The following is a 15,000-nucleotide window of genomic DNA, read 5'->3' on the forward strand; positions in this document are numbered from 1 at the left end:
ATGACGAAAAGATTACGAAAGTTACGGAATGTTTTATGCAAAGAGATGTTGGTGATGAAAGGAGCGCCGCCTGTAATGAGCGTCTGCTCTCGATGAGATTACAGTGTGAGGTTGTTTGGTTAGTTTTAAAATATGCAACGAAAGTGATAGATTATATGGATATATATAAATATATATATATATATATAATATATATATATATATATATATATATATATTTATATATATGTATATGTATGTGTGTGTATACATGGATTGATGTTAAAAAAATGTTTGCTTCTAATTCAGTATGGAAAGTTTCATGTTCGTGTGCATGTGTGTGTGTGAGAGAGAGAGAGAGAGAGAGAGAGGGAGAGAATATTAATTTTAGACGAATAAATAGAGAAAGAGAAAACAAATTACGACGAACAGGTAGACAGAGGTAAAGACAGACAAAAGGACTGAGAGAGATAGAGAGAGAGAGAGATTAGATTATTAGTTTCAGATAGACGAAAACAAAGGATAATCAATAATCAGTACACAGACAAATCACGAACAGATGGATAAAAAGAGAGAGAGAGAGAGAGAGAGAGAGGTGATTATTAATTTTAGATAGACGTAAATAAATGATAATCAGTAATCAGCACACAGATAAATCACGAACAGAGAGAGAGAGAGAGAGAGAGAGAGAGAGAGAGAGAGAGAGAGAGAGATTAGTTTTAGATAGACAAAAATAAAGGATAATCAACAATCAGTACACAGATGAATCACGAACAGATGGACCACGAGAGAGAGAGAGAGAGAGACAGACAGACAGACAGACAGACAGACAGACAGATTATTAGTTTTAGATAGACAAAAATAAAGAATAATCAACAATCAGTACACAGATGAATCACGAACAGATGGACCACGAGAGAGAGAGAGAGAGAGAGAGAGAGAGAGAGAGAGAGAGAGAGAGAGAGAGACAGACAGACAGACAGACAGACAGATTATTAGTTTTAGATAGACAAAAATAAAGGATAATCAACAATCAGTACACAGATGAATCACGAACAGATGGACCACGAGAGAGAGAGAGAGAGAGAGAGAGAGAGAGAGAGAGAGAGAGAGCTCCGACCTGCTTCCTGGCCTTCTTGACGTCCTCGCTCTTCTCTTTGTGCTTCTTGTGGAGGTGCCGTGCCGTCGGGGAGGGCGTGCGGGACCTGTTGGCCGTTGTCGCGTAGGGCACGTAGAGCGAGTTGGAGCTGTTGTAGGCGGAGTCGCTGCCCCCGAGGCGCCCGTTCCGAAGGGCGACCCCTCCGACGTGGGCGCGCCCTACCACGGCGAGGTTCCCCCCGCCGGAGGAGGTGGACACCTTCAGGTGGTAGTTGTCGGAGGGCGTGGTGGAACATCCCGTGCTTGTGGGGGAGAGAGAGAGAATGGGAGGTTGTTAGTTAAAGGAAAGAGAGAGAGAGAGAATATTAATTTTAGATGAATAAAAACAGAAAGAAAGAAATAATTAATCAGTAAACAAACATAAATAACGACGAACAGGCAGACAAAAATAAAAATTAAAAAGAAAAAATAAAAGATGAATAAAAGAGAAAGAAAGAAAGAATAATTAATTTTAGATGAATAAATAACGAAACAGAAAGAAATAAAAATTAAAAGCCAGTAAACAAACATAAATAACGACGAACAGGTAGACAGAATAAAAGATGGAAAAACATAAAAAACGAACAGGTAGACAGAATAAAAATAGAGAGAGAGAGAGAGAGAGAGAGAGAGAGAGAGAGAGAGAGAGAGAGAGAGAGAAGTACCACCCAGTTCATTCCGAATGAGTCTTCTTAAAAGATGTAGCACTGAAAGTTCTAATCCTTCCATTGGAAAGTTTTCTACCTTTTTAACCTACCCTAAATTGATCAACTTATTTTTATTTAGTTTTAAGGATGATGACGCCTTTTAAGTGTTTTCTCTAGTTCTTGGGACCACCTTGTTTAGAATTCTACAAAAACCGAATTATTTTCCTTGTTGCTGACTTAGTGACATCTACCCATTATCTCCTACAGCAAAACAGATCAGAGCCTTGCCTCATTGCTGCTATTTCTTCTTTTTTGACGTTTTAAGTTTTCTGTAAAAGAAAACTATTGTGCCGGTTTTGTCTGTCCGTCCGCACTTTATTCTGTCCGCACTTTTTCTGTCCGCCCTCAGATCTTAAACAATACTGAGGCCAGTGGGCTGCATATTGTTATGTTGATCATCCACCCTCCAATCATTAAACATACCAAATTGCAGCCCTGTAGCCTTAGTAGTTTTAATTTTATTTAAGGTTAAAATTAGTCATAATCGAACTTCTGGCAACGCTGTAGGTACCAACAATACAGGCCACCACCGGACCGTGGCTGAGTTTCATGGGCCGCGGCTGCGCAGAAAAATTGATTGCACCGAAGAAACATCGGCGCATTTTTTACTTTTTCCTTTTATCACAGGTACGTTCTATTCTTTGGAAGTTTTCTGTGCAAGGTCTTAGTATGTTGACTTACTCACTATAGATGGCGACCCCTAATTGTCTAGAGAAACCGAAGCATTTCGTCACTGCCTATAAGGGCCGATGTCCCCCACCTATCTCTCTCGAAGGGGGTTAATGCCGTCAGTGCAACTCACGAAGTGCATTGTAGGGATTACCTAAGGGTCTTTACAGCGTCCCTTCCGGCCCCTAGCTGCAGTCTGTCATTCCTTTTACTGTACCTCCATTCATCTGACCCTCCATCCTCGCTAACAATTATTTCATAGTGCAACTGCGAGGTTTTCCTCCTGTCACACCTTTCAAACCTTACTGTCAATCTCCCTTTCAGCGCTGAATGACGCCATAGGTCCCAGTGCCTGGCCTTTGACCTAAATTTCAAATTCCATTCCATTCTCACCTACCTAAAGAAACCCAGTCCCCCTCCCCCTTACCCCCTAGAGCTGGTGAGGGCCTTGATCGTCTTCGTGGACTTCCAGAGTTCCCGGATGACCGCCGTGTAGAAGGCGATCATCAGCAGCGCCGGTATGACGAAGAGAACCAGCAGTTGGTAGGTCAGGAACACCAGGGAATCCATGGGCTTGCAGTAGTGGGCCGAGACCCACTCTGTTCTGGACGGGTTCGTGTACACCACGGTGTGGGCCTCCTGTGGATTAGGGTGTTTTTAAATTAACTGGTGTGGTTTGGGTGACTTAGTGAGTGACATTGCTTCAAGAACAGAGGCTGTGATTGAAATCTGTCATGAGAGGGTAATTTTGAATGAGTGGAATGGCTTACAGAAAAGAATCTTTCTTTATAGAACTGTGATTAAAATCTGACATGGAAAACGTTTTCCTTCTCGTAAATTAAACGTTTTTGATGTGCAAATATTGTCATGTTATTTGCATTGTCAGGTCATTTAGTTCCTACGTAAATTTTGTGGTTTGGGTGACTTTTAACGACTGAAATGGCTTATAAAGTACAAAATCTTTCTGTATTGATCTATGAAATCAGACGTGTAAAACGTTTTCCTCCTCGCAAATCAAATGTTTTTTGACGTGTACAAAAACTGTTTTGTAATTGGCATTGTCAAGTCACGTAATTCTTACGTAAATTTTGTGGTTTGGATGGCTTTTAATTATTGAAGTTATTTAAAATTTAAAATCTCTCATTAAAGCTTTGAAATCTGACAAAAAACATTTTTCCTCCTCGCAAATCAAACGTTTCTTAGATATGAATCACATTAATACGTGCAATTAGATTTAAAATAGAACGATAAATCAAAACATTTAAAATTTGCCATTGGAGAAACAATACTCTGAGCCTAAAATGACACTTAACGAAACATCAGAAGCCCATAAATTTCTCCAAGGAAAACGAAGTCATATTTACCGCCCTCCCAGCACTTAAGCACTTTAGTCACGTCACTTAAACACTTAAATCACGTCCCCGAGCGACACCTGAGAGCACATACCATGACTTTGATGATTGGACAGGCGAGAATGAGAGACACGACCCACACGAAGAGGACGGACCGGCGGCAGTTGCTCATCGTGCACAGGGACCGAGATCGCATCGGGAACACGATCACGATGAACCTGCAATGGCAGTGGGAATTGACCTGCAGTGAGAATTAATCTTCAGTGGTTGGTAATTATTAAGCTGCGGTGGCAATGGGAATTAGCTTGCAGTGGCAGTAGGAATTTAACTGCGATGGCAGTGAGAATCAACCTGCGCGGCAGTTGGAATTAACCTGCAGTGACAACAGGAATTGACAACAGGAATTAACCTGGGGTGGCAATGAAATATAACTGCATTGGCAGTTGGAATTCACCTGGAGTGGCAATGAAATATAAATGCGATGGCAGTTGGAATTAACCTGCAGTGATAATAGGAATTAATCTGGAATGGCAGTGAAATATAACTGCAATGGCAGTTGGAATTAACCTGGAATGGCAGTGAAATATAACTCCAATGGCAGTTGGAATTAACCTGGAGGGGCAATGAAATATAACTGCTATGGTAGTTGGAATTAACCTGGAATGGCAATGAAATATAACTGCAATGGCAGTTGGAATTAACCTGCTGTGACATTAGGAATTAACCTTCAGTGGCAGTTGGAATTAACATGCAATGGCAGAAAGAATTAACCTTCAGTGACAGAATTAACCTGCAATTGTAATATAAATTAACCGACAATGGTAATATGAATTAACCTGCAATGGCAGCAGGAATTGACGTGCACTGACAACAGGAATTAACCTGCAATGACAACAGGAATTGACCTGCAATGACAACAGGAATTAACCTGCAGTGGTCGTAGGAATTAGCCTGCAATGATAATAGGAATTTATATGCAATGGCAGTAGGAATTAACCTGCGGTGGCAGTAGAATTAAACTGTTGAAATGAACCTCCAGTGACAATGGAATTAACCTATGGTGGCAATAAGAGTTAACTTGCAATAGCAACAGGAATTAGCCTGCAATGGCAATAGGAGTTGACCTTCAGGGCATCAGGAATTAACCTGCAATGGCAATAGGAGTTGACCTGCAGAGGCAATAGGAATTAACCTGCAATGGTTATAGGAGCTGACCTGCTGAGGCAATACGAATTAACCTGCAATGGCAAAGAGTTGTCTTGCAAAGCTGCAGGAACTAACCTGAAAAGGCAATGGGAGTTAACCTGCAATGGGAATAGAAATTAACCTCAAGGCAATTGAAATGAACATGCACTGACAGGGAGAACTAACCTGCAATGGCAATGAAAAATAACCGCAATGGCATTATATATACTGTATATGACCCTGCACTGATAAGAAGAATTAATAGGTACCTTTTAACATCGTTTATTGCAGCTTGCCTATTAGTCACGGTGAAATGGAATCAGTACTAGAAATATTAGTAAGATTATAGAAATACATGCTGAATATGAATTTCAATTCCAGGTGGATTTCATAGTGTGTTTTTCCGTGTTACACCCGCAATGTTAAGTGGTTTTATTTTTAATTTCTCTTTTTTATATTCCCTGAAGTATGGGTATTGAATGTAAAAATAATAAAAGCCCAAGGGAATTATAGTTATTGCTCTCTGTCCCTATGTTTTTGGAACTTTGTAATAAGCTACGACCTTTGGTGTTTTAATTCTCTCAACATTACTGATAAGATCCCCGTTGTTTAGATGAGTAAAATTACAAGAAAAACAACCTGATACCCTCATCTTGCCCAGACCAGAAAAGGAAAGTCAGCCTAACACGAAGGAAGCTATAGCCTAACCACAGCACAACTTGAGACATTCTGACAGACATACCAACCTTTCCAGACTGACGGCTGTTAGATTCTGACATACCAACCATTCCAAACTGACTACTGTTAGATTCAGACATACCAACCTTTTCAAACTGACTTCTGTTATATTTTCCAAACTGACTGCTGTTAGATTCAGACATACCAGCCTTTCCTAACTGACTGCTGTTAGATTCAGACATACCAACGTTTTCAAAGTGACTGCTGTTTGAGTCAGACATACTAACCTTTCCAAACTGACTACTGTTAGATTCAGACATACCGACCTTTCCAAACTGACTGCTATTAGATTCAAACATACCAACCTTTCCAAACTGGCTGCTGTTAGATTCAGACATGCCAACCTTTCCAAACTGACTGCTGTTAGATTCAAACATGCCAACCTTTTCAAACTGACTGCTGTTAGATGCAGACATACCAACCTTTTCTGACTGACGGCTGTTAGATTCAGACACACCAACCTTTTCTAACTGACTGCTGTTAGATTCAGACATACCAACCTTTCCAAACTGACGGCTGTTAGATTCAGGACGCTGGCGGTGAAGGAGAGCATCATGAAGTAGTTGGCCATCTTGCAGGCGGCGCCCCCGGAGTCCCACAGCACCACGAAGAAGTAGACCGTCTCCAGGGGCACGCAGAGGACCAGCATCAGGAGGTCCGCCACCGACAGAGACACCAGGAACATGTTCGTGGTGGTGCGGGACTTACGGTCGCCTCGGGAAGGGACGGGAAAGATGTTTTTTTAATTTATTGTTAAGACCACTGAGAGAAAGATTAACTTATGATTAAGGGGGAAAGATCAGTTTATGGTAGATTTATGTCTAGTTATAAACAAACATTTTTTTCTCTAATTATATTTTTTATATTATTTAATTTTTCCAGGATATATAATTCGTTTTCAGTCTTGGCCTATGAAGGCCATTTAGGCTGCTTGAGACCAACATTTTGTTCATATTCCTCATTATACGAAGTTCATCACTAAATAGCCAACAACATAATGTTCAAATGTGAGAAACATCAAAATAACCAGCAAGAAACATTTCCTGAAACTCCCTACTGTGACCCCCTTTTTTTAATTTCTTCAATATCTACTAACATTTTGATCATTCGCGAATGAATAGCTTAATGATGCCTTCGTTTTAGAATGAGCTGGCCTTATGCCAGTACAGACTCATCATTTAGAGCAGGGTGCAACGTTAGATAAATCCTAACCTGGATTAGATACGAAATTTTGGGAAGATTTCTCAAACAACTTCGCATCACCCTTATTAACTATTTTAACTATAGGCTTCAGGAAGTGGGCTACTAAATATTTGGATCGAAGGAGAAATTGGCCCGGGTCTGTCGGCGAATTCAATTTTAGACCACAAAAACAATGATAGGTGAATGTTAGTACCTTATGGAGGCCATAACTAAGTTCCCACAAGATAGTATGATAATGTAAATGAGAAAGTCTGGTAGAGTACAAAATATTTTTGGCTAGAACTTTTCCAGTTTGGATAGTTCTGGTTAAATGAATGAAGTGATAAATAATGATTAATAATTTAAATAAAAAAAATACTTTGTTAAATATTTTTGTAAAATAATGCATATGAAATTATATTCGAAATAAGATTATTATTATTATTATTATTATTATTATTATTATTATTATTATTATTATTATTATTATTATTATTATTATTAAAATAATGTATATGAATTTACATTCAAAATAAGCTATTATTATTATTATTATTATTATTATTATTATTATTATTATTATTATTATTATTATTATTATTATTATTATTATTATACAGCTACCAGATTCCTTTAGCATCGACATTCATCAGATAAAAACAATCTCCGGCAATTGATTGCATTACATCATGGCGCATTGACCGATGTACTCGCCGCTTAAAAACGGAAGGGTTATATACATATATATATATATGCGTCAGGAGTCGTGATGAGGAGGTTTGGGTGATACGCCACTCACCTGCCATCAGCAGGATGACTGCAACGTTCCCGATCATTCCGAAGATCAGCGTAATCAAGTAGGTGATGATGTACACGTAGAAAAATGGTATTGTCTGGTGAAAGAAATTATATATATATATATATTATTATTAAGAATCACAAATACACAAGGGATTTGTTTATTAGCTGAATCCACAGGAAAAGTTTGAAAATAAACAGATTACTCTCGCGTAATTTTAACATAATATCTTTGTGTCCTGAAGATGTGTTTTAGTTACACGAAAGTACTTGGCACTCTGTCGTTCCAATTTTTCCTGTGATCCTTTTCCTGTGGATTCATATATATATATATATATATATATATATATATATATATATATATATATATATATATGAAATATATATGTATATATGTATATGTATATATATATACATATATATACATATATATATATATATATCTAAGTAAAATAATTTTATGAGTTTTCAAAAGAACGTCAGATGGACAAGTAAGAAGCGTTATTTCTTAGTAAATATAAAATATATATTGTTTATTTGAAATAAATATACATTGAAGCATTTTATGTGGCTGATGACAATACAGACTAACTGTCATTATTTTGAGAATTAATTCCCATTGTTTTTATGGTAATCAGCATAGAATAAACATCCCACAGTATGCAACATAGGTACTTAGAATTTTGTTCTCTGTTCATGTCGTGCAATTCCTTCACCAACACATTAAAAACTCTTTAAAACTTCAAAGCGACTTACTGACCTTCCAAGGTCGTCTCAGGAATCTTAAGCTATTGGGGAACCTGTATTCCAAAGACCCCTTCACCGGTACATTAAAAACTCTTTAAAACTTCAAAGCGACTTACTGACCTTCCAAGGTCGTCTCAGGAATCTTAAGCTTTTGGGGAACCTGTATTCCAAAGACCCCTTCACCAATACATTAAAAACTCTTTAAAACTTCAAAGCGACCTACTGACCTTCCAAGGTCGTCTCAGTAATCCTAAGCTATTGGGGAATCTGTAATCCAAAGACCCCATCACCAATACATTAAAAACTCTTTAAAACTTCAAAGCGACTTACTGACCTTCCAAGGTCGTCTCAGGTCATCCGGGTCGTCAATGGTGATGGCCATCATCTTGTCCACGGATTCGTTGGCGAAAGAATAATAGTTTTCCGTGTCGTTCGAATCCCAGAGTCCGCCATCTTGGTCCACGTAATCCGCTGGGTAGAGGGAGTCGTTCATGGTGGTCACTAGAACAGAGAGAATTGTTGAAGGATCTTAGGAAGAATTGTTGGGGGATCTTAGAAAGAATTGTTGAAGAATCTTAGAAAGAATTGTTGGAGGAGAAGAATTGTTGAAGAATCTTAGAAAGAATTTTTGAAGACTATTAGAAAGAATTGTTGGAGGATCTTAGAAAGAATCGTTGAAGAATCTTAGAAAGAATTGTTGGAAGATCTTAGAAAGAATCGTTGAAGAATCTTAGAAAGAATTGTTGGACGATCTTAGAAAGAATCGTTGAAGAATCTTAGAAAGAATTGTTGGATGATCTTAGAAAGAATTGGCTGAAGAATCTTAGAAAGAATTGTTGGACGATCTTAGAGAGCATCGTTGAAGAATCTTAAATATTTGATTTTGGTCTTAAAAGAAGAAAATCTTAGAATCTTTGTTATTTAGAAAGCTTTATAATATTGTAAATTGTGTGTGTTTTAAACACCCATTTAAAATCTATTTTTTGTTTGCATCATTAGTTTTTTTTTTTTTTTTAGGGGAGTGAATGAAGTGAAAGGCAAATGAGTTGGTTGATTCTCGAGTTCATGATCTTCAAATACACCTAGTGTGAGCATGGACCAAGATGTTATCAGTAAAAGAATCCAGTAGTAGAACTTTCTAATGAATATCTTGGTACATTCTTCAGCAAGTTTTATTTAAAGACATGAACTCTGCAGTCATCCACTTAGCCCTCCACATCATTCGCTTCAAAAATATGTGGAATATCTTAAACCCTCTTAGCTGGAAATTCCCCTCCCTCCACCCCTCCCCACTCTCCATCCCCCTCGCCTCCTACCCCTTCTCCAAAATATCTATCTTGCCATAATGTTGTAAGCGATCCAAAATGGCTTTTGCATAGAGACCCAAATACCAGTAATGGGTATTCAGAGTGATCTCGAGATAAGCTGTCTTCGGCTGGCGGATCGATGTAATGGGAAAGAGAGAGAGAGAGAGAGAGAGAGAGAGAGAGAGAGAGAGAGAGAGAGAGAGCATATGTTTTCCTCTGTTTTAGGAATTTGAGACATCCATGTTCTCCATAATTATGTTTCTCTCTCTCTCTCTCTCTCTCTCTCTCTCTCTCTCTCTCTCTCTCTCTGGATAATTCGTAATAGAATTTAGCCTTCTTTTCACAGAGATTCTTTAGATTTGTCGCTTTAATCAATGACATCCAGAGCTGATATTAGCACATATGCCATGAGGCCTTTTTTCTCTTTTGAGTTTTTCCAGCCCGGACTCGTGTGCCTTTGCAATGGTTCCGTTCAATTTGCTTCATATTTTGAATTTTATTTACATTTTGGGTGGAAATATTAGTTGCAATTAATGTGGCCAGACTGGCTTTTTTTACCTGTTCTCTATCGTTATTGTGCCTGAAATAATAATAATAATAATAATAATAATAATAATAATAATAATAATAAGAAGAAGAAGAAGAAGAAGAAGAAGAAGAAGAAGAAGAAGAAGTAGAATTATTATTATTATTATTATTATTATTATTATTATTATTAAATTGTTTATATAGTTTCTTTTTCCGCCTTTTCAAATCTCTTCGGGCAATAACAAGACGTAGGTTTCCACATATAAAAAGGCAAAATAAATGAGGTCCACAAAAAAGAGAAGGATAATTTTCAAGAAAAATTAATATAACACAAATAATCATCCACATCTTCAAAGCAGATAAGTAAAGAGACCCGTTTTAAGCATCTGATACTTATAAATCCTTTTCCTATGGAACTTCATGTCTCGTATAACCATCAAAAGCAAATTAATTGGACCCGTGCGTATAGTCTACAGGACAACGCTCTCCTGCGCGCTAATGGCCACCAAAGTTGAATTCATTTAACGAAGATAAATTGAAGATTGCTTCTCTTGCCATTGTTCCGTCTGCAAATTCGAGGTCGTTACGTCATCAAAGTCACGAAGTGACAAGTCCTTGGCGAATTTTGGCGACGATTATTTTTTGACGACTTGCAGGCTGGACGATTGTCGTGGGCGGGAATGTTGGAAGCTTAGAGCAGTGACTTAATTGGAAGATTTCGTTGGGGACTTGTTACTCTGTTAAGACGGCTTTCAATTAGTTGGACTACTTCTGTGGACGTCATGTGGGCGATTTATGAATGTTCATGCGACTTAGAACTATTTGACAATTTGGCTGCAAACATGTCTAAAACGTGTTCACAACAGGCCTACAACTTGTCTTCAACAAGTCTAAAACTTGTCCTCAACAAATCTACAACTTGTCTTCAACAAGTCAACAACTTGTCTACAACATGTTCCATAACTTGTTTAAAACATGTCTACAATATGCATACAACTTGTTTGCATGTCTACCACTTGTTTTCAACATGTCTACCATTTGTCTACAACATGTGTACAACTTGTCTGCAACATGCCTACGGATAATGTACCACAACGACTCAGACAACTATCGGTGACGTGGACGACTTCTTTCGACGACTCAGGAGCCTAAAACAGATGCGTGAAAATCCCCATTAACCCAGCGGGACGATTGAAAGGAATCCATTCGGTTCGTTAATTGTCATTCAGGATGCAGTGAGCGGAGGATGAGATCCTCTGTAAATCCTACGGGCACCCTATCCGTGGGTTTTTGTGAATCTCCCGTACGTTGATTTCGAGGTAGTGAAATCAAACGGAATTAACTAAAGGCTTTTGTTTCACTGATTTTGTTATAAATCACACAAAATTAACTTAAAGGCTTTTTGTTGTGTCTGTATCGTTATTTACGCTTTCTTAGTGAAATGGGTCGGTGCCTTTGTTACTTCCTCTTTGATTTGAGAATAAATTGGCTTCTTTGCTTTCCTTTGGGAGAGTTTACTACAGAGAGAGTTAAGGATTGGCTGTGCTTTGTCTTTGATTGGAGAATAAATTGGCTTAACTGTCTACCGTCAGCGCTTACTAAAGAAAGTTTAAAGACTGGCTATACAGAAGCGTATGTCGTGTCTAGAACTGTATTGGTGTTTAATTTATTTATTTGAGGAGCGTAGCAAAACTGGTATTCGATAGCGCTCCTATTGTGCATCTAGAATCACCCAGGTGGTGATATAATACGACTTTCATTTGTTAGTTTGTGTCTGTCATTGGCCGGACGAGAGAGAGAGAGAGAGAGAGAGAGAGAGAGAGAGAGAGAGAGAGAGAGAGAGAGAGAGAGAGAGAGAGAGAGAGATGGCTTGAGGCAGCATACTGTCTTTTTATCTACCAATGTAAGTTATATATATATAAAATATTTGTTCCTGTTCAAGAATACCTCGGCAGTACCACAACTTATTTACCTTCAAGAAATTCTCGAAAACCTGACCTCAACATTTGCATTTCAGAACACATAAATTACCTTATTATATATCTAGTTATCTATCTATCTATCTATCTATATATATATATATATATATATATATATATATATATATATATATATATATAAATTATATAAAATCTTTTGTTGCTGTTCAAGAATACCTTGTCAGTACCGTAACTTATTTACCCTCAAGAACCACTCTTAGATCTGACCTCATCATTTGCAGTCCAATACACTCAGAGAAACCACCTTTAATATTTACTTTTCTGAGGACTCAGAAGGCATCTGCCCTCCGGACTAGAGAAACTCCCTCAACAAATGTCAAAGAGGTTCCCTCGTAATCGAATTTTACCACCGCCATCCTCGCCGAGGTCAATGCCTTTTAAAAGCGAAGTAAGTGAAAACAATAATCCTGATTGTCAAGAGGATTTTGTTTCTAGAGAAGTAATCCTTCGGTGGCGCTGGAATGAATTCGGAAATCCTTTCTGCCGGATTAAGGGAAGATTGAGAGAGAGAGAGAAAAAAAACGCCAGTTTGCGCTTCACTTTGGCGTTATGTGGTCTTGTGTAATGGCGTGTGTTTGTGTGTGTGTGTGTGTATATTTATTTTTATTTCGCGTTTTCTAATCCCGGCAAATGCACTTATCTGTTTCGTGGTAAGTTATTTACAGAGGAAAGACTTCTTTTAACTATCTGGTGAAATTTACAGGAATTCTGACCCTTTTTTTCTGCCTGTGCTGGTTTTCAGTAGGTGATAATTGTTATATTTTTATAATGCTGTTCGTTGCTGCTGTACTTGTTTCGCTGTACCGTTATAGAATCATCACAAATGCTGTATGTATGCTGTTTTTCAGTAAGTGTTAAGTAGTATTTCTGTAAAGCTGTTCGCTGTTGCTGTACTTTTTTTGCTGCACCGTTATAGAATCATCACAAATGCTGCATGCTGTTTTTCAGTAGGTGATCAGTGTTATTTTTGTAATGCTGCTCATTGTTGCTGTACTTGTTTTGCTGTACCGTAATAGAATCATCACAAATGCTGTCTTATGGTTGGGGGCGGGGGTGGAAGGTGTCTAGAAGCTGCTCTCCCTTGGTCCTCATTGGCTCCCACATGATTTGGGCACTCTTGGGTGCAGAGCAGTTGAAAGCTTGTTTGAGAATAGGCCGTAAAACTAACTTATTCCTGTAATTGGATTTTCAGTGGCCCACAAAATAAGTTCTTATTATTGGTCTGATTGATGAAGGAGCATAGGGTTGCAGTAAAGTCAACCGAAATATGTGGTTATGTGATTATGTGTTTTTTCATTTTATTATTTTTGTTTTATGGGCTGTTTAATTTCATAGAAACCTGTTAGATTGCAGTGACGAAACGACCCCTCACATACGCATACACGTGTGTACACAGACACACACATATATATATATATATATATATATATATATATATATATATATATATATATATATATATATATATATATATATATATATATATATATATATATGTGTGTGTGTGTGTGTGTGTGTGTGTGTGTGTGTATATGTATGTCTGTGAAAAAAAAAATATATATATATATATATATATATATATATATATATTAATTTACGTATATATATAATATATATATATGTATATTTATATATTATATATAGTGCCATTGACCAGTCTACAAAAGTAACACAGTCAGACAAACAATTAATCAATCAATCGCTCATTGAACCTCGGACATGGTAAGATCATTCAATTCTTAACTTCCGAGGACCCACTTCGAGGAATTACTTGAGGATTAGCGTTCGATCTCGACCAACAAGTTGGAGATCTCGAGAGGGAATCATCTTTATTAGGAGGAGGTGGAGGTGGAGGAGGAGCAGCTTCAGTCCTCTGACGTTGAGGAAAAGGTTAATTGACGGATGGATAATCTCTCTCTCTCTCTCTCTCTCTCTCTCTCTCTCTCTCTCTCTCTCTCTCTCTCTCTCTCTCTCTCTCTCTGTTGGTGTAAGTTGTGGTCATTCATTACTTCATATGTATATTGTATTTAATGCTTTGATTTGTAGTGCAGCGTTTCGGTGTATGAATCTCTCTCTCTCTCTCTCTCTCTCTCTCTACATATATATATATATATATATATATATATATATATATATATATATATATATATATATATATATATATATATATATATATATATACACATACTATATATTTAAGGCCATGAATTGTAATGTAGCGTTTCAGTTTATTAATCTCTCTCTCTCTCTCTCTCTCTCTCTCTCTCTCTCTTCTCAGATAATTGTTTGTGTTATTTGTTTTTCAAAACCGATGGATATGTGTGTGTGCGTGTGTATTTGTTTGTCTGTGTTGCAGCAAAATCTTGGCAGAAAAATTCTCTCTCCATTTTTCTTTCCTAATTTTAAAATCCATCAACTCAGCGAAGTAAAAAAAAAAAAAAAATAGACTATTTCCAAGACTTACCGGCGTCGGAACAGCGATTATCATAATAAAAATATCCCTCGTTAGGCCTGGTTAGTATTTGGATGGGTAACCATCAGGATAAACCTTACACCGTCGTGCATAAGCCCCTTGAACATCCACATGACAGGGCGTGGGCGTAGCAATCTCATCCCAAGATGCCTGCAGGTAAACCGTAAGACCCTCTTCCGTGGTAAAAAGGATTGTAAT

The 15,000-nt window shown here is 37.6% G+C and overlaps 1 protein-coding gene across 1 annotated transcript in view; it reads right to left on the reverse strand.

The window, feature by feature from the left end:
- Window positions 1–15,000, reverse strand: part of LOC136830963 (galanin receptor 2a-like) — a 42,458-nt gene that overhangs the window by 4,222 nt on the left and 23,236 nt on the right. The window contains exons 2-7 of the mRNA XM_067090920.1: window positions 8,829–8,995; window positions 7,749–7,842; window positions 6,268–6,481; window positions 3,939–4,062; window positions 2,920–3,131; window positions 1,100–1,379 (exon numbers count right to left, since the gene is read on the reverse strand). Coding sequence (XP_066947021.1) covers window positions 1,100–1,379; window positions 2,920–3,131; window positions 3,939–4,062; window positions 6,268–6,481; window positions 7,749–7,842; window positions 8,829–8,987 — 1,083 coding nt within the window. The 5' untranslated portion in view covers window positions 8,988–8,995. The remainder of the gene's footprint in view (window positions 1–1,099; window positions 1,380–2,919; window positions 3,132–3,938; window positions 4,063–6,267; window positions 6,482–7,748; window positions 7,843–8,828; window positions 8,996–15,000) is intronic.

The sequence above is a fragment of the Macrobrachium rosenbergii genome, chromosome 47, assembly GCF_040412425.1.
Source record: "Macrobrachium rosenbergii isolate ZJJX-2024 chromosome 47, ASM4041242v1, whole genome shotgun sequence".
Taxonomy (NCBI): Eukaryota; Metazoa; Arthropoda; class Malacostraca; order Decapoda; family Palaemonidae; genus Macrobrachium; species Macrobrachium rosenbergii.